At 32.4% G+C, this 26,367-nt stretch overlaps 3 protein-coding genes across 3 annotated transcripts; 1 reads left to right on the plus strand and 2 right to left on the minus strand.

Annotated features, from left to right (window-relative positions):
* Positions 1 to 9,265: 9,265 nt before the first annotated feature.
* Positions 9,266 to 11,759, minus strand: LOC106346481. The gene is made up of 9 exons (XM_048778220.1): positions 11,418 to 11,759; positions 11,054 to 11,321; positions 10,692 to 10,806; positions 10,494 to 10,618; positions 10,306 to 10,387; positions 10,097 to 10,208; positions 9,852 to 10,015; positions 9,667 to 9,787; positions 9,266 to 9,553 (listed from the first exon to the last, which is right to left on the minus strand). The coding sequence occupies exons 1-9, from the start codon at positions 11,757 to 11,759 to the stop codon at positions 9,266 to 9,268; spliced, it is 1,617 nt and encodes a 538-aa protein (XP_048634177.1).
* Positions 11,760 to 15,520: 3,761 nt separating this feature from the next.
* Positions 15,521 to 17,506, minus strand: LOC125608287 (senescence-specific cysteine protease SAG39-like). Its single transcript, XM_048778444.1, has 2 exons — positions 16,725 to 17,506; positions 15,521 to 16,520 (listed from the first exon to the last, which is right to left on the minus strand). The coding sequence occupies exons 1-2, from the start codon at positions 17,449 to 17,451 to the stop codon at positions 15,937 to 15,939; spliced, it is 1,311 nt and encodes a 436-aa protein (XP_048634401.1). The 5' UTR covers positions 17,452 to 17,506; the 3' UTR covers positions 15,521 to 15,936.
* Positions 17,507 to 23,411: 5,905 nt separating this feature from the next.
* Positions 23,412 to 25,087, plus strand: LOC125608288 (putative FBD-associated F-box protein At5g56430). Its single transcript, XM_048778445.1, has 3 exons — positions 23,412 to 24,510; positions 24,586 to 24,714; positions 24,809 to 25,087. The coding sequence occupies exons 1-3, from the start codon at positions 23,653 to 23,655 to the stop codon at positions 25,046 to 25,048; spliced, it is 1,227 nt and encodes a 408-aa protein (XP_048634402.1). The 5' UTR covers positions 23,412 to 23,652; the 3' UTR covers positions 25,049 to 25,087.
* The last annotated feature ends 1,280 nt before the right edge of the window (positions 25,088 to 26,367 follow it).

Below are 26,367 nucleotides of genomic sequence, written 5' to 3' on the forward strand. Positions count from 1 at the left end.
GATTACAATAATTTAAAACTTTTTTTTGAATAGATAATTTAAAACTTGCAAACTCAAATATAATTAAAATAATATATTGTACAATGGAAAAGCCAAATAATAGTTAGATCCACATATACAAGAAAATATGAAATATGAACTTATAATATTTAAGACAATAGATTATAATGATACAAATTAAATTAGATTTACATATTGAAAAAACGTGGATTAAAATCTAGTATTCATTTAAAGTGATATCACTGATATGTGACGTCTACAATCGCCTACCAATGATTATTGCCACACCGTTGAAGTCACATTAGTTCTGGTTATAACTATCGAAAGCAAGATAATTCTGCTCAACTCAATCAAATTATCATTTTAGGTGTGTTTCCGTGGGTCTCTCGTGAATGAATCAAAGGTATTAGTGGGACATTATGTTACTTTGATTGTCACGGGGGACCTCTTAAATCATTTTCCAGCAATTCTCACATGCTTCCATCTGTTCCTTTATTTATTTTGTCATAATTTGACAAAAACACTACTTCTATTATAAGATATGGACAGCATTCGACAGGTAACCTTGGCTATTTTTTCCCTAATTGGTTCTGTTTTGTTCATTAGTATTTTCAAAGTAGTGAGTGAATTTCACAGGAGTAGTCACATGTAAGGGAAAGATTATTTCACGTTTCTTTTGGTGACATTTTGAAAGATGTTTTCGAAAATGAAACTGAAGCTTAAGCATGACTTTTCGAAAGATATTACTTTTTCTCACTCCGAATCGTCTGTTACTTTACGCATATTTGTTTATTCTTTGCAGTTGATTCTTTTGAAGATTTTTGAGAATCGAGAGAAACAACAAAGCACATATTATCCCATTAAGTTGGATTATGTATCACATATCCTCTATATATAATTTGAGAAGTGACATAAAACATTCATAATGTATGTGACAACTAACAAAGCTTTTCTTTATAGGAATTATTTTAATGGGCTCAAGAATCTTTTCGGAAAGAATCCATGAAAACGATCTGTATTGCAAGCAATTAATTCAGTTAGTCACAAGAAATGTTTTTAAAGTTAGTGAGAAAATGAAACACTGGAAGTGTGGATGAATCCAAGAAGTCGGTGGTTGAATAGCATTTGGCTTTCAAAATCTTTGACAGCAAGATAGGTCTAGTTTTATGTAGTCGACCCATCCTTATTATATTATTCATGTAGAGCAATGTTTAATTGTTAAATGGTTATAAGTGGCTTATCATTGTTCAATTCGGACCTCTGCGATCGTTTAGTTCGAACCACCAGAAACTGATGACCACCATTGTTCAGTCCTTACGTACTGATTATATATATCTTATTTTGGATCGAGTTCTTAACATTTCCCAACCAAGCATGATTACAGTGATAGACATGTTCAATGGGGTTTCATTGGGTTTCTATTAATAAAAAATACTCTAGTAATTTAAATGAGGGTGTTTTTCAAAACCAACTCATATTTTCAAGTCAAACTCAAAACCAATCCTTTTTTTTTGTCTATACTATTCATCAATAAAATTTCCATACTATCCTTATGTTTTTGAATTATTCACAAAATTGCCATTTTTATTTATTTTTATATTAATTTCGAAATTAACAAAAAACCAAATACACCCTAACCATTTTTTCTTATTTACAAAAATGTCATCATCATCAATTTTTTCAACCACCATGAACCACCATTTTTGAGCTCTAAAACTCTAGAATTCAATTTTTAACTACTTTTTTTCTCATTCTAACCCAAAAAACTTCATTTCCTCTCATCTCCTCTACATTTACATCTAAAAAATTTTCATAACTTTCATTTTCATAATCACAAACTTCATATTTTCGAGTTTCTTCATTAGTGAATCGTTAAAGATGCTTCTTTTTGCTCATATTTGGAGTTTGGACGGTTGAAAAGGTTGGAAACGAGCTTTACACAGGAAAAATATAACTATTTACATAGTTTTCGTTCTTTTTCAGATCTGTGTCGCGACGGTAGACTGTTTTGTATGTCTACGCCTCCGTGGAGACTTACGATGCAGTCTATTTGTCAACGCACGGGTTAGTTTTGCAATTGACCAGACAAATTTTTTTTCTAACGCAGACTTCTCTAGTAGTCTCCGTCTTTACTTTTGACAACAAAAATAAAACTTTCGGTAGACTTACTAAGATGTCTACCTAAAAGAAGTTAGTTTTTCATTTGACCGAACTTTTGACTTTTCAAAATAGACTTCAACGGAAGTCTACAAAATGTAGACTGCCAACGAAGTCTATAAAAGGTCAGTTTTGCATTTGACCAAAACTTTGACTTCGTGGAATAGGTTAGTTTTGTGTTTGACCAAAAAGTTTAAAAAACAATCAAAAATTTGTTAAATTGTAGACTTCATATGCAGTCTTCTTATCTTAAAAAAAAAAATGTAGACTGCGTATAAAGTCTACTTTTTTATTTTGGTCAAATGCAAAACCAACCCGTCGGATTTGAGAGTAGACTTCACAAGAAGTCTACACACCCGTAGACATTCATTTCAATCTACTGATTGGAAGTCAAACTTGGTCAATTGCAAAACTAACCTTTTTCAAAAAAATTCAAACATGTAGACTGCATATGAAGTCTAGTTCTGAAAGTCAAATCTTAGATGAATTATGGTCAATTGCAAAAAGTAACCTTTTTAAATTGTAGACTGAAATGAAAGTCTACATGTACAAAATCACAACTTCTATTCAACTATAGAAAGCAACCCGTAAAATGGTCAATTGCAAAAACCAACCCAAAGAGTAGACCTATTTGACAGTCTACGTCTGTAAACTGAAAAGAATGTCTACACCTTCAGAGACTGAATATTAAGTTTGCATAGAAAAATCTATAAAAATGTGAATTTTAAGTATTATTCATTAAATTTTTTCTAGTTTTTTTGTTTGACAGTGTGTGTTAGTTAATCCTAATGGGTTTGAGTGATTTTGAAAAGATTTTTTTTTATAATTATGAAGGTATAATTCATTTGATTTGACAATGTTGTTAGCTAATAATTGTAGACGTATTTGTAAGTCTTCGTTTATAGTTTTGCTAGTAAGGATGAGCTTGTTTCAAAGCTGAAGTCGGTCGCTGTGGAATATAAATTTACATTCTCAGCATATAAGACAACGAAAACTCTGTATGTGGCTAAGTGTCGTGTTCAAGGAAGTGGTTGGAAACTTAGAGCGAGTGTGAAGCATGGGCCAAAGACATTTTGGGTGACAAAATATTCGAAAAGGATGAAGAATCGGAAAGGTTGAAGAATGTTCCTTGTGCATGATGGCTGTACACTTGGTAAACTTCTTGAAATGACACAAGAAGATTATGATCTAGACAACAAAATTGAGAAGATGGTACTAACATATTCCTTACCAAACATAATTTAAAACAAATGACTCCGAATAGGCAAATACTCCTCTTATGCCTGTCACGAATAATCCACAAGTACGGAACTTGATCGAGTTATCTAAGACACACTTTGTACGCCTTTGTGTATCAAGCCTGCGCCAAATACACTAAAATTTTTTGGATTGACTATATGTTAGATAATAAGTGTAGACGTTTTTTTAAATCTACAAATGTAGACTGCAGTTGAAGTCTACGTCGTAAATTCTATTAAAAGTGTGTGTATTATTCATCATATTTTTTTATGATTTAATTATTTTACAGTGTATGTTAGTAAGCCTTTAATGGTCTTGGATGAATTTCACAGTTTAATGTGTTATAATTATACACTTGATACTTATTGCAAATTGTTTTGATTAGTGTTACTTTTGAAAATTTTGGAGAAAATTTTGTATAGATTTTCTTCTTCTCACATGTGTATTAGTTATTATTTTAGCTTGTGGTGGTTTTACTTGTTTGGTTGGTTAGATCTTGTGAAAAAATTGATATCTAACAAAAAATTAATAATCTCATACAAGTGAAAACAACTAAAAATGAATACAATGTTTATAGATTATGCATTAAAAATTATTTAAAAATTAATATTTTACTAGGATAAGACCTGCGCCTTGCGCAGGGTAAATTTATATGAAAATTGTTTAAAAAATATTGTATAGAAAAATAAAATTTATATTCTTGATCGAATAAATATTTTTGGCTTTTAAGCAATTTTTTAAAGAAATATTTTGTTAATTACATAATTTATATTTTGATGAGTTGATCCAATTTTTTAAAATATTTTAGGTCAAAAAAATCACTTATCGCATAAGAACCTAACGTTTAGGCCGAAAAATCTCAGGCCTACTATTTGGTTACAATGAAACTATGGTAGCTCGATTTTGTATCATGATTTAAAAATATAAAAGTTAATTATGGTTATAAGAAGTTTACGTTCACATGCCAATCTTATCTATCTTTAATATTTTTCTCATTTTTATATCACTTTTTTCATTTTGGTTATTACTCGATATAAATATTGATTTTTGAGTTTATTCTAATTTTGTTATTTTGTTTTGATCTGAGATTTCGAAAATGTTTAAGATTTAAAATTATTAAAGAGATACATACTTAAGTTAAGATCAGCGTCTTGATCAGAATAAATATTTTATATTTATTAATTATTTTATTTTTTTCTGCATATTATGAAATAATAAAATAATAATTATATATTAAATAACTAAAAAATCAGTTACAATTAGGTAATAAATTGGCGTACGAATATAAATCAAACGACCGCTATTGTTTATTCGCAATCATTTTATGGTAAATAAATCAAATTAATCAATCTTATTTATCGTTTATGATATATAATTAAATTTAAATGATATTAACATAGATATATATAGTATACTTTTAATATGGATATTAATGAGGTTTCTACTCATATTATTTTATGATTATTTGCATATTTGTGTAACAAAATTTTACACCAACGATTTTTTTTTTAATGTAGAATGTTTAATGGTTTCAATAGTTTATAATTATTAAAGAACAATTTATATTTCAAAATTAAAATATTATCTTTTCACTTGATTAGCAACTAAAAAATTCAATTCTTCTAGTAATCGTCATTAACTGGAACTAAAGGGATTAATTGTATTTTTCCTTAACTACCGAAAATATCATATCAACTTATGGCTTGGTCCCAAAGTTTATAATGTAGTAAATACAATATTTCTAAACTTAATTAAGCCGAACTTGTGTATCAAGCAATTATATTCGATATATAAGCACTTATATTAGGTTACCTTAACTAACTAAAATATCATATCAACCTATGCCTTGCTCCCAAATTTTTCAAAGTAGTAAATACTATATTTCCATATTAATTAGTCGACCTACAGAAGTTATTCGATGCGCGCCTAAGATAACTTTGGTCTTATACCAATTTTATTATTTAATTGTTTATAGTACGGTTCAATTGAAATCAAAATGCAAAATGGAACTATGATTTACAATAAAAAGAAGTTAAACTTTTTCGGTTTTTCAGTTAAGTTCAAATATGACCAGCTTGTGATTTGGTTACGTTTGGCTGTCAATTGATACAGAAGCTATAAGACCATTGCTACACATTGTAATGCTATACGACTAAATACACAATTTCTAAAAAATTTCATAGAAATTAACATGTTCAGCAATAGTCTTTGTATAATTTACTCACATTCGTCAATACTCATACTACAAATATATGATGCTATGTATGATGATGTTGAATTTTAAAAAATTGCTGCTAATACTAAGATAACCAAGGAGAAGTAGAACAAACTATTAGTTTTGCATACAGAGTAACTTGATGGAATAATTGACTGACACAATGCGTTACTTTTTTGACATATTGTAAGACACTATGTTTAGTACAATTTAATTTATCTCCAGGTCCTGGTTGTTCTTATTGTTAGAGCTCCCCAACAGCAAACAAAGCTCCAAAAAAAAATCTATATACACGATGAAGTTTATTACTCGATGATTTTAGGTGGACAATCATATTACACAACATATCAAAACGACATACGATGGGTCCTTTTTTAACATACTCGGATTTTTTTAAAACTCCTTTAAAACGACAGCCCATTTAAAAACGATAGACCAATATTCATGTTACTGTCGCATAATGTATTTCTCTAGGGAGTTTAATTTTAAACTATGTTATTCCTAAATGCTTTATAATTCTGACACGTCAGCCTTTAAAAAGCTTAAAACACTGCCACATAGGATGGGGTCATTTTTTAATTATTACAAACTTAAGGTTATAACTATTTAAAAGATCCTCAATTAATATATAAGGGATTATGAAAATTATTGCAGAGCAATATATTAAAAAGTATTCTTGAGTATGTTTGATATTTCATAATCTTGATGCCTCAAATAAAGTCTTGGAAAAAGTACCTGCAAAATAAGATAGAGTTATGAGAAAAATATAAGATAAAAAATGAAATCATATTTTAGTAGACTTTTTATTAAGTCTACGTAAAGTTATTGTTTAGTAGACTTTAGTTGAAGTCTACACTAATGGAAAATTTTCATATCTAAAAGTGTGCATTTAGAAAATTTGAAAATACTTTGTTCTGGAAAATATTTCAAAAATGGTTTTTTGTCATCCTTGTAACAAAGCAAAAAATAATGTATGAATCTATAAATTTAGTTCACTATAAACACAAAATATCTTATAATGAATATATGGAAAGCTTACATTTTTGGGAAGATGATTTGAAAACACTAGAAGAGAATACCTGCAAAATAAAATAAATTTATGAAAAATAAGATAAAAATTAAAATCATATTTGAGTAAACTTCTAATGAAATATGCTTAAAAGTCAAGGCTAGTAAGTTTTAAGTAGACTAGAGACTTCGTCCGTGCTACGCGCGGAAAATGTTGAGTCTTAATAAGTTTGAGATTAAAAATTTAGACGATAGATATAAATAATGTCTTTTAGTATAAGTCTACGAACAATATCATGTAAACTTTTATTCTCCATATATTTAAATTGTTTAACAAAGTTCGAAAGACAGAAGTTGAGTTTAAGATTTTATAGAGAAGTAAAAATTTTTACTTTTTTGTAAAATTATTAGGTCCGCGAGAGCAATAAGAAATTTTTTTTTAAATGTTTAATTTAAATAAATTAGCACTCATCATTAAAATGGGTTATAATTTTGTAAACTATATAATATAGTATACAAAAATAAATTTATTAACATAGGCTAAACTCTTATATATATAACTATATATTATCTAAAAATAAAATTATTCGTAAACTATATAATATCTTTTCTAATCACCAGATCGAATGGATTGACGTAAAATTGTTTTAAAACTATCAACAATATATTGTTTAAAAATGTTTATATACAAAATATTATAGTATATAATAAACTTTAGTTCATATACTATTTAAAAACATGTTATTAGGAAACTTTGAAATTCTGGTAATTCATTTAGAATATAAAAGAAAAATAAAATTTAAATTACAAATAAAATTTTCTTAAATAATATGATATATGCTACTATGCATAGAAATTTACTAAAATAATAGAGCTAGATTATTTTAGCAGAATAGAGTTTTTACTTATAAATTCTGTAAAATACTAAAAGGATAGATGTCAAAAGTATAATATAAATAAATTTAAAATGTGTTATATGCAAAATATATAAATCAAATAATAATATATTTTAAGGATGTTTTCTACTTAATTATTTCAGATAGTTATTTTATTGTACCTAACTTGAAATATATCAGTAAGTAAAAAACTAATAAAAAGCTAAATGTATTAAAAAATCACTATCCAGTAACAAAAAATAAATAAAATCACTATATATTCATAATACGGAATAAAAATATAAACAATAATATCATAGAGTTACACAATATATAACACTAAAATATAAATTATACATTTAGAACATTGGTTTGGAGTCTGTTTTTGCAAGTCTTTCTCATAATTTTTTTTATAGTTAGTCTATAATTCTTCTTTATGTAATTGTCAATCCAATCTTTGATAAATAACGGGGTTGAATAACGTTTTGGAGCAAAGATAATAAACGCAACAAATGGCGTCAAACAATTATAAACCTTAAGGGTAGAGCCTAGCTTAAAAGCAACGAAAAGTATAAAAGCTTCTACGCTAAACAATTCGAATCAGTTCTGAGATTTAGCCATGGCTTATTTCCGATTAAACACTGCAGAGAATGAAGCAGGAGATGACTTGTTTACCTGCAAGTGATGTGGCTTGGTCGGAGGGTGTGCTATCCATTCTAGTCTTGAACAGCGACTGTTGCAACAAACTCACTGCAGATCATATATGTCAATACAGATACCTGCTTACTAATATGTTGAGTTAATATTGATTCTATTTAGCTTACAGAGCTTCTGGAGAATAGTCGTGAGAAGGTGGGAGAGAGCGGCTGTTGGTTTAGGCAAGAAAGAGGTAGGTTTATGAGAGATTCGTTTCCAACAGGGTATTAGGCAAGAGTTCCACTATTTATTTCAAAGAAGCATTGTTAAGAATATTGACTTTCCTTTTCATATGCAGATTGATATAAATATGGTATTCTGAAATGATTTCGAAAAAATACGTTTGTAGAGTAGACATCGAGAGGTATTAATATGTTTGCTTTGATTGCGTAATAGTAAATCACGGTTTCAAATCATTAACGTAGGCAATTCAAGCAAAAAAAAATAAATGATTAAAATCATTTCTTCTTCCACTTTGTTTCAAAAGAGGGAGTCATTCTATATGACTAAAGGAAACTTCAATCCAAAAACATCAACAACAAAGGAAAAAAAAAACAATGCAAAGAGAGTGGTGCATATAGATGGAGCGCAAAGTCAATCCTGTCCTTTTGGATCACTGCTCGTGTGATGATGCTACATGGTGATGATTAATGGCGTGTGCGTATCGTAAACAAAAAATATCAAAAGTGGAGTTTTATCTTTACTACTACTACCTTATGCTCCAAGAAACGAACCTGAGAAGATAGAGATGTCCCCATTTATGTCTGCGAATATTCACAAACTTAAAAGAGTCGTAGCACTCTGTCCTCATCACAACAAATTGCAGCATAGGTAAATACAATACATAAAAGATCATAATACAATATGTAAAGATCATATAACAATATGTAAATTGCTCAGAAGGATAAGAAGAAACCATATAACGAAATTGTATTAAAAAAAACTTAAACATAAAAGTCAAAAGCCAGAAGTCTGAAAGGAAAAGAACACAAAGCCAAAAGAGAAACATAAAAGAACGACTTGGAATGCAGCAAAAAGAAACAATCACTGCATAAGAAGATAAGTAGAAAACCCATTAGCCACTCTTGGGACGTTTTGCTTCATCTGCCTCAAGGATCTCAGCGGCTTTTCTAGCCTTATCACCTGCAGTATCTCCAGAGCTTCCTGAAGAACCAGACCCAACACCTACAGTCGACGGCAGTGGGGCTTCTGGTGGGAGTATCTTGGTGACGGTTATGGTCTGAGTCTTGCCAGTCAGATTATGATCCGAGACCTTCACTATAAACTTGCGTGTCTGCCCTACTGTATCAAGTAAAGCTTGCGGAACAGGCACGCAGTGATCAGCTCCTACTCCATCATTAGCCTAACATCCAAGCAAAATGCACATGAGTTGAGATAATATATGAATCGATGATGTCATAACTACTTTTCCGTAACCCAAACCTATTTGCTATATATAGACAGATTTGAAAATACCTCAAAGTAACTAGCAACCAACTCTGCTGCATGTTTACCAGTCAGCTCCTTGCCAGCATCACCAAGAATGACAAAAACTGCTTGCTCAGTCTTATCATACACAGATATCCTCGTGAGGTACCTACAACAAAAGAAGATTAGATACTAACGCTGCCAAAACATAGGTGAAAAGACTCAGCACTTACTGAGGTACACCTGTGACTTCAGTCTTCACGCACTTCTTGTTGTTGCAAATCAAAGAAGTATGCCCTTTGACCGCCTTGCTATTACATCCACCGCAGGAGATGTAATACCATGCAGAACCCTGGACAACATCATCTATAGTCGCCATGCACTCAAACCAAGCAACCTTCATTGTGGAAAAATAAAATAAGCCTAGTAAGTACACAAACGCATGGAAACGAACGCAAAAACAGAACAATGCTTATACCTTAGAAGAGTCTTGCTTGATGTAGGAGAATAGCTCTTCAAGAGTCACTGACTCAGGCTTAGTGACTACCTCAGCTGCAATCCTATTAGCAATATCAGAGTTGGAATTCAACCTGAGAAAAAGACAGGAGCTCAAATACGTTAGAAAAGCCACATGAAATGTTAAAAAAAAAATCGAACGAACAAAGAACTGAATACATATTTGTCTACCATTCAAGATAATCTTTAGTAGGCTGAACATCGGCATCCATAAACACCCGAGACGATGACATAGAAGTGAGAGCAAGGGTGCCTGCAATACCAAATGAACCAATGTGATTATTAAAAACATGCATTACTACCGCCTAATCTAACAACAAAAGAATGACTAATACAGTTCCAACTGAAAGACTACTAACCTCCAAGGTGTTTAGGGTTCACAGTGGTGACCAAAAGAACGCTTGGGGTGTTTCCATACGACTTGAATTTCTGACAGAAATCGGCTGCAGCCTTGTCCCACAGATAAAGCTTCATCACCGGTCCACTACATAACATAAAAACATGTGTTAAAAATAGCATACAAAACAATGAAAGCAATAACAGTAGAACAAACTTACTCATGTGTCTGAACATGAACACATACATGCCGCTTCTCTGCTATATCATCTTCGTCAAGAACAATATGGTCAGTCATAGTCTGCCCATTCACCAGCTTCATGTGGCCAACATAGTCTGAGACAGAACATAAAAAGGAATATTATAAGATCACATACTATATGTACTATAAAAAGCGATTGCTAAAATAACTAATACTCTACCTACTTCTCAAGCTCAAAAATTTATAGATTCTTTATAACAAATTTATCACATTATATCATATATTAAATCAAAACTAAAAGGAAAATTTTCAAACATATATAACAAACATGTCTATAAGATCACATACTATATGTACTATAAAAATCTCAACTTCGCTTACCATAAAGATCACCCTTGGAGTCACAATTGGACTTAAACTCCTCATAGGTGTGGAACCTGAACCTATCTTCTGGAATTTGAACCGGAGGGTTTTCAAGAACAGACAAAGAAGAATTCCAGCTGAATGAGACAGTGGCGCTATGATCAGCAACGCGATACTGATCCTTGCTTCTGGATCCGAAAAAATTGATCAGTTTATAGACAGAACCCGCCGTTAGTTCATATCTTCCAACTCGACTGGCTGGAACAAAACCTTGAATAACAGTCCCCTGCAGATCGTTTGAAAGCATAGATAAATTAAAATATCATCTCAATAGAGCAATACCAAATCAGAAAGTAAAAGTATAAAACAATCGAAGACAAACCTCTCTGTCGATAAGGAGCATCTCTTGTCCAATGAGCGTCTTCGTGTTTGGATTGCGAGCCTCCCAGAAATGAATCATACGGAACATCAACTCGGCTTCGCGTGGGCCGAGAGAAACCTCTCTGAAGAACATCACTTGGTCACCAGGCATGGAGGAGAGAGCGGTAGCAGCGTTTGGTTCCATCGGATTGGCAGATGAAACAGCAGCCTTTCCGTTAGGTTTCACCACAGTTGCAGAGGAAGCAGTGGACTTCCCGGTTGATTTCGCAGTCGCAGAGGAGGCGACAGTCTTCTTGCTGGTCTGGTGGTCGCCGGAAGCTGGAGAGTTGCCGCTGAGATCCATCGGGATGAATATTTGAGAGAATATTATTAGTTGTGGTGGAGAAATCAGGTAAGAGGAGATGAGCTTTATAAATAAAAAAATGGAGTGGAAAGCGAAAGGAATTCATCGAATCAGCTCAAAGGGAGGTTTGATTACAGCAGTTATTGGTGAGGCTATAAGTGGTGAAGTTAATCGTTGAAACCGATTCGCAGAGAAAAGTAAAGGAAGATGTGGAAGACGAAAGGGGATCGAAGAACAAATTTAGGGTTACAATCCAATCGTGGGTGAGGGAGTAAAGAACCACGGGCTAAACCGGTCATGGGTCATAGACTAATGAGCAAACAGGCCGAAAACGTAAAAGCCCAAAACAAAGTGAAGGCTGGATGACGTGGCCGTTTGGTGTAATATGACTGGTGGAATTTACCATCCGACGTGGACACCTCCATAGAGCCTTATATTCTGCTTTTAGTATAGTTTTGATTTCAAATGAGGTCTACTCTATCAAAAAAAAATAGATCTGAAAAATAAATACATTAAAAATATGAAATAAGTTTAAATCTAAATTTTTTTAATAATATGATTTAATAGACAAAATAGTAATAAATTAAAGACATATTAATATGAATTTTAATATGTAACTTTATTTGAATATAAATACTAGAACACATATTTAAAATCTATAGATGTAAACCTTACATTTCTAGGAGGAGAAGAGAACAACTATGGAAGAAAATACCTGCAAAATAAGATAAAATTATTAAAAAAACATAGAAAAAAAATTAAAGTCATATTTTTATAGACTTCTAATGAAGTCTGCTTAAACTTTGTGGTTTAATAAACTTCATATGAAGTCTGCAAGCTTTAGTAAACTTCTTTAGAAGTCTACACTACCTGATAATTTTCTGATCTGAAAAAATCTATATATTTTGAAATGTGAAAATAATTTTAAATCTGAAAATACTTTACATAATAGAATTTATAAGGTAAACTAGTAGCAAATTAATGCAGAGAGCTTGACCTAAAAATTTATTTGAATATAAACATATAAATACATATTTAAAATCTATTAATCTAAAACTTACATTTTTAGAGGAGAAGATGAAATACATGAGTGATAAAAATACACATTTAAAATCTATAGATCTAAAACTTATATTTTTTAAAGGAGAAGATGAAAACCATGAATCATAATATCTAAAATGACAAGATAATATTGTGAGAAAGACTTGAGAAAATTTTAGAGAGAAAGAGGATAAATGATAGAGTTTTAGAAACAATTGAGAGAATTTTAGAGAGAATTTTAGAGAGAAGAGAGAGAGTTTTAGAGAGAAGGGAGATAGTTTTAAAAACTTGTGCAGCCACTTTAGAGAGAGACAGTATAAATTTTGTTTATATAGGGAGACAAAAATGTAACTAGGTTAAAATTTACGATACTGTAGATTTCGTTTGAAGTCTACTAAAATTAAAATTTTGGAGTAGATCTTACTATAACATAGTAGACCTTTTTGGAAGTCTACTACAATAATTTCATTATTGTCGTTTATTCTTTATTATTTTAATAATTTTAATATATGATTTATTAAATTTATTTCTGTATTTTTTAATAGTTATAGTATATGATTTCACTTTTTTATTCATAAAGAACTTAACTTAGTTTAAATATAATAATTTTTTGTAAAACAAATTGAAAAATATAGACTGAAAAAGACGTCTTCAGATAAATAGACTTTATTGTAGGTCTACGAAACCCTAAACCACAAATCTCAAACCCTAAATGTTTTGCTTGATGATCAAAAAGTATCATTTATACAAAATATAAACTACTAAACATTAATATGCAGATTTAAGTTAATAAAACAAAAAAACAAAATCTAAAATCTAACCCTATGAAATCAACTATTTAAAGACATAACATGTTAGAACTTTTTGTTTCTAAACTATGAACATTGTCTAACACATGATAACCAAATTAGTATATATTCTTCAAAATTGTTCGATTATATGAAATTTTAATTTATTTACTTCATATTATCAATTATATTGATGCTAAGTTAAAAATATCACAATAATTATTTTTATACATTTTCAAAATTAAATTATTAGATCAAATTAGAGTGTAGACTATAAAACAAGTCTATAAGGTAGATTTCGTAGGAAGTCTATATATATGTAGACTTCTTTTATTATGTGTAGACTTCCAAAGGATAGAAACGTAAAATATATTTCTGTTTTTTGTTTGGTCATAAGGGTTAAATAATACTTTCACTACCCCTTTAGGTTGGTTTTGCATTTGACTGAAAGTGGAGTACACTTTTACATTTGACTTGAATATTTGGGTTGGTTTTAGCAAATCCCTTATATATTAAAGGAGAAGCATTGTAATAAATGCATTCACACTATAATAGACACGTGGCAGCCTCACAATGATTTGATAATAAATATGTTAACGCGTTCACACTATATTCATAAATGTGTTCACACTATATTCATAAATATGTTCACACTATATACTTTGTATTTTTTTTTGAATATAAAACTCATATGCATGGTTCCAATAAAACTTTGGATTTTTCGGTTCGAATCAAAACAAATAACGAATCAAAAGCTAAACTATATATATATTATTTTTATTGTTTACCGATAAAGTTGGGCAAAATATTTATAAGTTTTGATTCAATTCGTTATCCTTTTTGAATTGAACCAAAAAATATGGATATCCGTAACTTTACGAAGCAAATCAACTACTACAATTAAAGAAAAGCAAATCACAAATACCAATATTTTTAGGAGCGATTATCAAATTCGATCTATTATATGCATATATATACATATATGTACAGAATTTTATATATATATATATATATGTTATATATATTATAGTTTATATAAGTTTTACAATATTTTTATAAATTAAATTTATTATATTAGGTATTAAAATTTAAAAAGTAAATAATATTTTATTTTTGTAATAAAACGTTATTATTAAATTTTCAATTATTTTTTAAATTTTATTTACGGATCAAATCGGATATTCTTTAAAATTCTAAATCATTTCGAATATCATAGTCACCGACTATCCAAGTGGCTAAAGATTGAATCGACATGAATGCCTCCAAATACTCGGATATTCGATCTGTGCCCACAACTATTTATGGATACAGTTGAGTTTTTTATATAAAAAAATTCACTAATGTCAAGGCCTTTTAATTTTTAATTAATTTTAATTTTATCTTTCATGTATTATTTAGAACAAAAATGTCATTAATATTAATTAACAATATCTTTATATATTTGTCATTTATTTTTATATACTTTTACATACACATACATGTGCACCTTGAGGTGAGCACTTTATAAGTGTTTACCACTACTGAAGTATCTATTTTTTTTCTGGAAGTTGAAATATATTTTTTCTTAATGCTTCTTTCACTACCGACCAAATTGTAGTGAAATGATTAGTCTTAATAATTTTATTTTTTTTTTCTTGAACTATTATCCGTTTACAAACTATAATATGAAACTATTGATTCGACATGACGATTATCTAAAATTTATAACATAAAAATAAACAAATAATAATAGTTTTTGGTTTTTACCAAAAAAAACTAAAAAATCAAACATTCTAACAGAATAAACCAAAAAATAAGTTAAAACTGAACCAATATCCAGATTAAACAGATTTAATGTGTTTTTATTAAAAATAACGAAACTAATAATCACATTCCGCGCAAGGCGCGGGTTATTACCTAGTGTTCCTTTAAATGGAGAAGAGAAGAAAAAATACAGTTTCAGATATAAAAATATCATGAGAAATTTCTTTCACATTTGTCACTCACGAATTGGTTTAATTACAAAAAAAAATCTAATTATTGAATTATACTATATTTAAACATTATTATTTAATAATCTTTTAATTTTTCAACTATTGGAGATGCTCTTAAATTTTATCATTAAATTTTTAATAGATTTTTTTCTTTGAATAAATACATGTCTTACCAATTACGTCAAGACCATGCAAGACGTACAGAACAATACAAATACATTACAAATGTTGCTCAAAATATGCGATGTGGATTAAACCGCATCTCAACAATACATAATCAAATAATCAAAGACACTTTATAATATTGTATACCACTTTTGATATACGCACTTTCCATTTGAATTAGTCTATGTGTAAAATATATAACAAAAACGCTTACGCAACTGGATAAAAAGCATATTGGGCTACACCACACATGCCTTGAGGCCAAGCCACGTCTCTTCGGATCCTTATATAACCATTTTCTCCCCAAGTTTCACCCCAAGAGTTCTTAGCCAGCCAGTATTTGGTCCCGTTCTCGCTCACTCCATACCCAACAAACGTCACTGCATGATTCGAGCTAGTCCCACAAGGCCCGTCATATACTCCCCCTGAGTAATGCATGAACCCGTCCCCACTTGCGTCCATCGAGACAGAGACGGGTTGCCTCGACACGGCCTCGAGCAAGGCCCACTCGTTGTTGCTAGGGACGGATTGGAAACCGCTGATCCGTGCAGCGGGTATTGCATTGGACCGGCATCTCCCATCTGATCCTTGGTAAGAGTAAGACTTCTCCGAAGCGATGCCTCGGTTTTGGATTATATAGTTGAAAGCATCCGACATTATCCCACCGTTGCACCCTTGGTCGTACTCTCTGTCACAATCTAGAAGCTGTTGTTCGGACAAAGATACTAGCTTCCCGTGCGCGATCTTAGTCACACCTTCCACTGCTGCTACAGATGAAAACGCCCAGCAACATCCTGTACATACATAGACCTCTGATCAGTTGAGTGCTCTCATAGAAGGAACAACCATATTAGCCCTAAACTAACTTGGACACCAAGTTATAATTAATATTTTGGTGCAATTATAATTTTCCTTTGCATTCTTTTTAATTTAAACGATATTTTTACATTTGTTTTAGTTGTTTAAAATTATGTAATACTATAGAAAAGAAGCATTACCGCATTGGCCTTGGTATTTGACCGGAGTGACAGCTCCTTCACTCCTCCAGTCCTTGCTCTCGCCTGCCACGTCACTGACATTCCAAGACCTAGACGACAACGTTTTGTCGACCACCTTGGATGGGGAAATTCGAGTTATGTTCTTCAGTCCGGTGTGCGTTGCTAGGAACTCCTCGTTGGTCCAATCCGCGAATTGATTGACACTAAGCTTGTAGCTCTTGTTCGCTTTTTCGTTGAAGTTCTCAATGAACTTCAAGTTCTTTTTAAATACATCGCGTCTCATCTGTTTCTCGAGCTCATCGCGGTAAACACGAGAAAATCGTGACATCCATTGCTCATGTATGTCAACCATTGATGGCACATGGAAGGTTACAGTACGAGACGTTGCTTGAGAGATTCTGAAACTTGTGAAAAGAATGGTCAAAAGAGTGACCAAGACTATGATCGATGTCATTTTGCTTTTTGAGAATGGAGAGAATTGAAGGAAGAGTAATGCTTTTTGGTGGTTATGATTAGTGGTGGTGGAGGAGTGAGGATAGATTGAAGAGTATTTATAGATTAGGATTAAACTATGAGATCCAATCATATGTAGGAAAATGCAAGTTGACTTGAATCCATTTGATGTGATGTTAATACTTTGCATTACTTGCGCCGTAATGTCTGGAAGAAAAACTTCCCCATTTGTATATCTTATATGTTTAACTTCCTTATTTGTATTTTGGTTCATTTTGTGATTTTGATATATCTGGTCCGAATATATGTTAAACTGAAATTGGAATTGAAAACCCTTTGTGCTACCTATTGTATATAATCAAAATTAAATTAAACGAATTGTGGAATGTTTGATGATATAGAAGAAAGACATAGTGTATTTATAGCTTAACAGTTAACACTGTTTTTTGTCATTAAAATTTCATTAGATCAACTAAGAAAAAGAAATGAGTCCAAACCAATGGTTCAAATCATGATGTCCGTTACAAAAAAATGCTTGACACTGCTTAAACGATTCTCTATTTGCAGAAACTAATTTTTATTGGTTTATGTAATAATTTAAGTAGTGTTGAGCTACATATATTAGAAATACCTCTACGTTTTTTCCGGTTTCTTATATATTTTATATTTTTCTAAATGAGTGGGAGGAGAAACTTTTATTCCCACTTGGAGTTCCGTTTCGTTTGTACTTTGAGCAAATTCCACAAAATAATGGATTATGTTTAAAAAAAAATATAGTACTATAAGACTTGGAATAATGAATGACATACAAATATGTTTTAAAAAGATATGTGATATTTCCGTAGTTTTGAGCCGAATCCAAAAACGCAAAAATTTACAAATGTTTTCTTCTCTACAACACGAGTTCACCATGATCTTGGTCCAATGTTATTTTAAGAATTTCACCAAGTAATATTTTTGGTTAGGATCCTCGACATCACAGTGTATATAACAAGAATAGTATAATACATTTTTTTCTAAACATATACATTTATTTTTTGGCCTGAACTTTACATATTTTGTAATAAATTCTGTTAGAAAGTTACTTGTCTATCTTATTATCCACAACCAAACACAAATTGTCTTAGACGTTATTATATATGTGCAAGCAATGAAAGGAGCAATAGAGCATGGGCTCAAATGGGTGCGTCATATTCATGCTACAAGTCAATTTTTGATTTATTAATGTCTCTCAACTTGGCTTACATGAGTCACGTATTAAAACGACAAAAAGTATTGCATTAAAGTTAAAACTAACTAAAACAAAAGATTGAATAAGTTTTGTGTTGCCCACTCACCAGTAAAAATCAAGAAATTGGCTTCTCCTTACAAGTTTCACTTTGTGCCTTATAGTTTGTAAATTTATCAGTGTAAAGGTTTACACAAATCACTTAGCGATAAGTTATTTAGCATACTAATACTAGTTTTGGATGATACACTTAGATCAGAGACTCGGAGTGTTCATACATTGTTGGATGCCTCAGAGACTTTCTATTTACTTAGAGCTACTGAAATGAAAGTTGACGATCCATAACCTTATATATTAATCCCCCAGGGGATGAAAATGCAGTCACTAAAAAAACTATTTTCATTTTCTTTTTATCATCTCATAAAGTAAAGAGGAAAGAACTACCTCTCGGCTAAAGATAACTATTTACTACACTAAACTGGCTAGTATGAGCTGGGTGTGAACAAGATATTGTGCTTCATTCACCAACAGCATCCATCCATGAATCTCTGCAACAGAGCGAAATCACCAGTGAGTGTTTGTTGTTTACATATACTTAAAATCAAGTGAAGGAGACAAATACATGTGTACAACAATGTATAATGTATCGTCGTTTTTATGTAACCTTTTGTTTCAGTAGACATGGCTTCGAATGTTACGAACCGCCCCGCCCCGCAGTTAACAGTAACAAAAATCTCTACGTATACCATATATCTATATGTTTTTATAACTGTTAAAACCGCACTGCAGTTAAACCGCTTGTCCCGCACCGCTCAAACCGCAGTTACCATTCGGAGCCATAGACTCAAAGGCTCCAAATGGACCGTTGGCACCATGCTCTTCAAAAAAAAAAACTCTGTTAAGTAACATTAACAACAACAAAAAATCATTGTTCTGGTATCATCATAGCTCTACAATATTATTTGATAAGTTAAGTTTTTATATGTTGTGTTCATTAAGAACTTAGTTTGATGGTCAATTAAAAAGATACTTTTAATAAATTAAAATATTACATGTAGTTGACTTATTTGTATGCTCCTTATACGGTTTAAGTAATATTTCCTAAAAAAAAAAAAAAAAGAGTAATATTTCCTTTTCAGTTCCTCCTTGGTTGGTGGATTATTTGTATGCTCCTTATACGGTTTCAACAATATCGACATTTACTATGGGAAAGAATACAGAGAATTGGAGTCTCTAGAAATGGTCCTTGGCTTTTAGTTGGGGATTTTAATGAAATTCTAAATAATACAGAAAAAGATGGAGGTGTAGTACGGGATGAATCTACTTTTCAAGACTTTCGCAATCTATATGTAGCCTGTGACTTACGAGATTTACGTTCTACTGGGGACAAATTTTCGTGGGTGGGTAAACGTAAAACACACGTTATTAAGAGTTGTCTTGATAGAGTGGTAGCAAATTCAGAATGGTTATCTTTATATCCAGCATCAGAAGCAGAGTTCCTTCGATTATCAGGATCTGATCACCGTCCGGTTGTTACTACCGTGTCTTTTCTTAATCAAAGTCATAAGAAGCCATTCCGGTTTGACAAGCGTTTATTCAAAGTCAAAGATTTTAAAAAGTACGTTGATTCGGGCTGGAATTCTTTGGGTGGAGGACGACAAATCCTAATTGGAAAGAGGATAGCAGATTGTAGAAAAGCAATGTCAGTTTGTCGTCAGGAAAATAAATTAAACGCTGCTAAAAGAATAGAAGATTTGCAATATGAGTTAGATTTTGTTTTAACGTCTTCGGGTCCTATTCGGAGTCAAATTCCAAGAATAAAAAAAGAGCTCGCGCAAGCATATCGAGACGAGGAAACCTACTGGTACCTCAAAAGTCGAAATAATTGGTTAAGTTGTGGTGATCGTAATACTAAATTTTATCACGCCACAACTAAAGCAAGATTTTCTCGAAATAAAATCCATGCCGTTCATGACGTAAATGGTTTCGTATATAAGGGAGATGAGGCTATTGGTAGACATGCTGAATGTTTTTTCAAAGAAGTGTATCGTGGAGGGAATACATCACTACTTCCATCTGTTTTTAAAGACTTCAAGCCAACGGTGACTGCCGATATAAATGATGATATTACTAGGGATATTTCTAACGAAGAAATACATGCTGCAATTTGTCACATTGGTGCAGACAAAGCTCCAGGCCCGGATGGGTTAACGGCTCGGTTTTATCAACAATGCTGGGATATCGTAGGAGAAGCAATTTGTGAGGAAGTTAAAGGTTTTTTTGCTACAGGGAAATTATCGCCAGGACTTAACCATACAAATATATGTATGATACCAAAAAATAAGTGTCCTCAAACACTGTCTGAATTTCGTCCAATTGCTCTCTGTAATGTCCTCTACAAAATCATAAGCAAGATTTTGGTTTTTCGGCTGAAATCTTCCCTTGACAAAATTGTCTCGGATTCACAAGCAGCTTTTATTCCAGGTCGATTAATCAATGATAATGTTATGATTGCCCATGAGCTTATGCATTCTCTTAAATCAAGGAAACGAGTGTCTCAGACATATATGGCTGTTAAGACAGACATCACTAAAGCTTATGATCGTGTTGATTGGAATTTTCTCGAAGGTACCTTACGAGCATTTGGATTTGCAGAAAAATGGATATCTTGGGTAATGGCTCTGGTCAGTACAGTTGAATATTCAGTGCTTATTAATGGGGTTCCTCAGGGACATATCATTCCACAGCGGGGGTTACGTCAAGGAGATCCATTATCTCCATATCTATATATTCTCTGTGCTGATATTTTGAGTCATCTAATTGATGTTCAAGTTTGGCGTAAGAAAATAAATGGTATTAAAATTGGACAAGGGACTCCATCTATTACTCATCTATTTTTTGCGGATGACTCTCTCTTTTTCTGCATTGCTAATCAAAAAAATTGCAAAGCTCTAAAAGAAGTGTTTGATATCTATGAAAAATGCTCTGGTCAAAAAATAAATCAAGACAAATCAGTAATAACTTTTGGTTCTAAGGTTCATGGTTCTAAACAAGACTCCTTGAAACACATCCTCGGAATCTCAAATCATGGTGGTGGTGGGAAGTATTTGGGTCTACCAGAGCAGTTTGGACGGAAAAAAAAAGAAATGTTTAGTACAGTTGTTCAACGTGTTAAACAGAGAACGTCTCATTGGAGTACTAAATTTCTTTCACCAGCTGGTAAAGAAGTTATGATCAAATCGGTTGCCGTATCAACCCCTATTTATTCTATGTCACACTTTAAACTCCCTGTTGCAACAACACAAGAGATAGATGCCATTTTAATGAGATTCTGGTGGGGAAAAAATGATCTTAAAGGTCTACCATGGGTGGCTTGGAAAAAACTACAGTATACGAAGAAAGAAGGAGGACTTGGATTCAAAGATTTACCCAAGTTTAATGATGCTCTGCTTGCCAAACAAGCATGGCGAATCTACTCAAAACCAAACTGTCTTTTTTCCAAACTTTATAAAGCCCGATATCTTAAAGGAAAACAACTTCTAGAAGGGAAAACATGTCGTAAGCAGTCATATGGATGGAAATCTTTGCTTGCTGGTATTGATGTTTTAAAGAAAGGATGTAGCTACATTGTGGGAAATGGCAAAGATATACGAGTTTTTCAAGATAACTGGTTACCTGTTATTCCACCTCGGCCTGCTTCTACAACAATGAATTGTGATTTATTCGTTAGTGATTTGATCACAACTTCACCTTACAAACATTGGAATCCGGTGGCACTACAGTCCTATTTATGCGACGAGGACCAACGTCTCGTAAGCCAGATATATTTAAGCCAAACAGAAAAAGAAGATAAGTTGATTTGGAGTCATACACGAGATGGAAACTATACGGTGTCTTCTGGGTATAAGGTTGCTAGGCATGCACCAGATTATTTGATTGAAGCCCCTCCAATTCCTTATGGTGATCCTATTCTAAAGGATAAGGTTTGGAAATTAAATATAATGCCCAAACTTAACCATTTTCTTTGGCGTATTCTATCAAAGGCTATTGGAACAACTACAAGACTAAATTCAAGAGGAATGAATTTAGATCCTATCTGCCAGAGATGTGGATTGGCAGAAGAGACAATCGACCATTGTTTTTTCACGTGCCCCGATTCAATATGTATTTGGAGACTTTCAAATCTACCTTTTATGGGTCCATTATTAACAAATGATTCTATGGACAATAAAATCGGGTTTCTGCTGAATATTCAGGGCGTACAATGTCTTTCTCTTTATCAACGGTTATTACCTTTTTGGTTACTATGGCGTATATGGAAAAAGAGGAATTTCCTTCTTTTTAGGAAACAAATACTGCAACCAAATGTCATAGTGGACAATGCTTGCGCTGACGTAAGAGAATGGATATCTCATTTATGTTCATCATCTCCTACAGTAAACAATACAAGTGTAGGTTCTTCTTTGCATGCCTTATCATCATGGAAACGTCCAGATCAGGGTTTTCTAAAATGTAATTACGATGCTGCATATGATTTAAATTCGAACCAAGTTCGAGGTGCATGGATTATCCGGAACTGTTATGGTCATCCTTATATGTGGGGTTCGGCTAATTTGGGGTTCGCTAATTCCAGTTTAGTTGCAGAGACAATGGCTTTACTGGTGGCAATGCAGAATGCTTGGATAGGAGGATATAGTGATATGATTTTCGAAGGGGACTCAGAAATCTTGGTTACAACGATTAATGATCATCTAACAAATCCAACCATTCAGAATCTTCTTTAAGAAATTAATAGATTGAAGAATAGGCTTTCTACAACAACATTTACTTTTGTCAAACGTAATGGAAATCAAGCCGCGCATGAAATTGTTCGCCATGGTCCAGCAAATTCTATTTTTGAAAATTGTAAAGTTTATCCACCTAAGTGGTTAACTCCAACTTTGTATTCAGATATTATGCTTTCATATTAATAAAATTTAAGTTTGTCGAAAAAAAAAAAAAAGTAATAAAGTTATGTGTTGTTAAAAAAACTTCCTGATTCTTTATTTTTAATGGAGTAGATGACATTCTTCTGGGCAACCCTTTGGGCCGGCCCATTTTCTGTTCTGTAATAACAAAACCGAAAAATCTTGTTAGGTAAAACTTGGTTTGATTAGGGTTCTTTTGAATATATAGCTTATCATTGTGCCTCAATATTGTTCCGTTCACAGATTTTTATAGGAGAAGCATAATACTATTTGGTTCAATATGGGAAATATCAATGAGTTATGTGACGATTTGCTGGTGAAGATTTTGCTACAAATCCCGACAGAAGAGGTTGTCGCGACGTCGCTTTTGTCCAGACGATGGCGTTCCGTCTGGAAACTCGTTCCAAAGCTTGATTTTCGTGACTATTCATACAAATATCACGCCACATCCGCCGTGCCTTCAGAGTTCATCGACAAGTTCTTGGAGCGAAACGTAGCCCCTGCTCTAGAAACTCTCCATCTCAACCTTTATCATCTCCGAGATTACTCCCCTGAATCCTTCGAAAAATGGGTTAACGTCGCGGTTGCTCGCAACGTTCTCGATCTTAACCTTCTCTACTGCCTTCACTGCCGTTACCCTATACGCTTTCCCACGAGCCTGTACACGCACGAAACCCTAGTGGTGTTACGCCTCCGAGGAACGATCATCGACGACGTCCCTTCGAAAACACGTCTCCGGAGCCTCAAGACTTTGTCTCTTCGAGATATGAGCTTCTCGAGCGATCAAACCGTTGATAGGTTTTTGTCTTGCTTCCCTGTTCTCGAAACATTGGTCGTACGTGGGTGGATAGCCAGCAACGTGAAGACTTATTCGATTTGCGTGCCGTCGCTGCGGAGCTTAGACGTGGAGGAGTTAGTAGGTGGTTATGCTGATCCGAGATATGATCATGGATACGTGATCGACGCTCCTCGTTTGAAGTTTTTGCATATGGTTGACCATTTTAGCGGGTTTTGTTCGTTGGTGAACGTCCCTGAGGAACTGGAAGCGGAGATCCATCTTAGGTTTTGTGATTCTGACAAGCTTCTGGGATCTCTTACCTCAGCGAAACAGCTTTCCTTGTGTTTAAAACCACAAATGGTAAAAAAAAATTCTATATGTTTTTAGTTTCTGCCACTTTACTTATGTGCTGATGACACGACACTTTTTGGCTAGGATTCATGTCTAAAAGGCGACTTTGATCAGCTCGTGTTTCTAGAGCTTTGTGTCATGTGCTCCTTAGATTGGTTGAATGTTATCCTCAAACATTCTCCTAAACTCCGAGCTCTCAGGCTCTCGAGAACGGTAAGTTTATATACGGTCTTAATTATAACCTGGTTGATGTTAAGTCTTCAATATTTAGTTTACAACTTTTTTTGTTTGTTTGTTTGTTTTTCAGAGACACAGCTGCCAGAATTCTAGAAATGTCCGAACTAACTGGGAGCGACCGATTTGTATTCCTGAATGTTTGACGTCCAGTCTCGAAACTGTGGAGTGGATTGCATATGAAGGAACAGAAGAAGAGGAAAATGTGGTGAAGTATTTGTTAGAGAATGGGAACCTTTGCTTTAAAAAGCGTTGGCGCAAGGCTGTTTATGGCAAGTTCAGTTATGAAATTCTTAGATTGGGGCGAGGCTAGCTCAGGCGACGGAGATACCACCTTTGTGCACTTTTGAAGATCAAAGCGAGTGGCACAAAAAGCGCAAGAGACCATAGCCTTTTTTTAAATTCTCAAATAAACCCTGCTTTTTAATTTAAGGTTTGCACCTCACTTTTTAATTCAGTTTTATTTTTAAGAGTCTAGTACAGTATGTCTCTTTGCCTTTAAATCTCTTCTTTTTCAACATAATATGTTCTCATCTGATTCTATCTCTTTCATACATACATACTATTGTGTAGTGAGATTAACTCTGGTCTCTGTCACTTAATTAAATATGCATGACTTGAAGAAAATGAAGAAGCATAGTAGTATATATAATTTTATTCCGTAATACGAATCCACTTTAAAGGTAACAATTTTCGGGCTCAAATTCCGTACTGAACATTTTTCTGTTTTTTTTTAAATCAAAATAACTTTGTTTAATTTCTGACTAACTTATGTTATGGTCAATATCGATGTGGGTATATTAAAAAAAATCAGATTATTTTTCAAATTATAACCAAATTGATATCGCATTTAGCACTGACCATTTATTTGGATCGTATTTAATACAACTGAAACTGTTAAACTCAGAATAGACTCTTTTCTGTTAACAAATATCATCCATTGTCATGAGATTCTTCTTTCTAAAATAAATTATTAGTTAGCTAATTATATATTGCTTTAGATATCACTATCTATCAAAATAAGTTTTTAGCATATCATACAAATCCTAGGTAAATATTTTTAGCTAATTAAAAGAGTGAAGAAGTCTGTTCAGAGCATCTCCAATGTATAACTCCATTTTTTCCTCCAAAATAGAGTAAAAGTAAAATTGGAGTAAAATTGCTTCAACCCTACTATATTTTCTACTCCATAATGGAGTGATGAACAAACTAAAAATAAATTACTCCATTTATAGAGTAAATTTCATTATGGAGTGAGATATGAAGTTGAGTTGGAGCATTACTTATTTCATATTTATTTTTACTCCATTTTAAAAAACAAAAATGGAGTACGGATGGAAATACCTTCAGTAAAAAATTATATCGTGGATGACAAAAAAAAAACAAACAAAAATTATATTGTGTAGAGTAATAAAACAACTACCACTAATCAGCTTTGATTGATTGACAAATACTAAATTAACTATCTCGACAGCCTGTATGTACCCAAGAGCGACCAAATTCACCACGTTCTTCAACGGGTTTAAAGGAAGACAACCACTCAACCCCAAAACCAAAAACAATAATTTTTTTTTTGTCAACTACCAAAAACAATAATATTTAACAAAGAAAAATTAATACTCAGTAAATTAA

Source organism: Brassica napus, chromosome A4 (genome assembly GCF_020379485.1).
Source record: "Brassica napus cultivar Da-Ae chromosome A4, Da-Ae, whole genome shotgun sequence".
NCBI classification, from domain to species: domain Eukaryota; kingdom Viridiplantae; phylum Streptophyta; class Magnoliopsida; order Brassicales; family Brassicaceae; genus Brassica; species Brassica napus.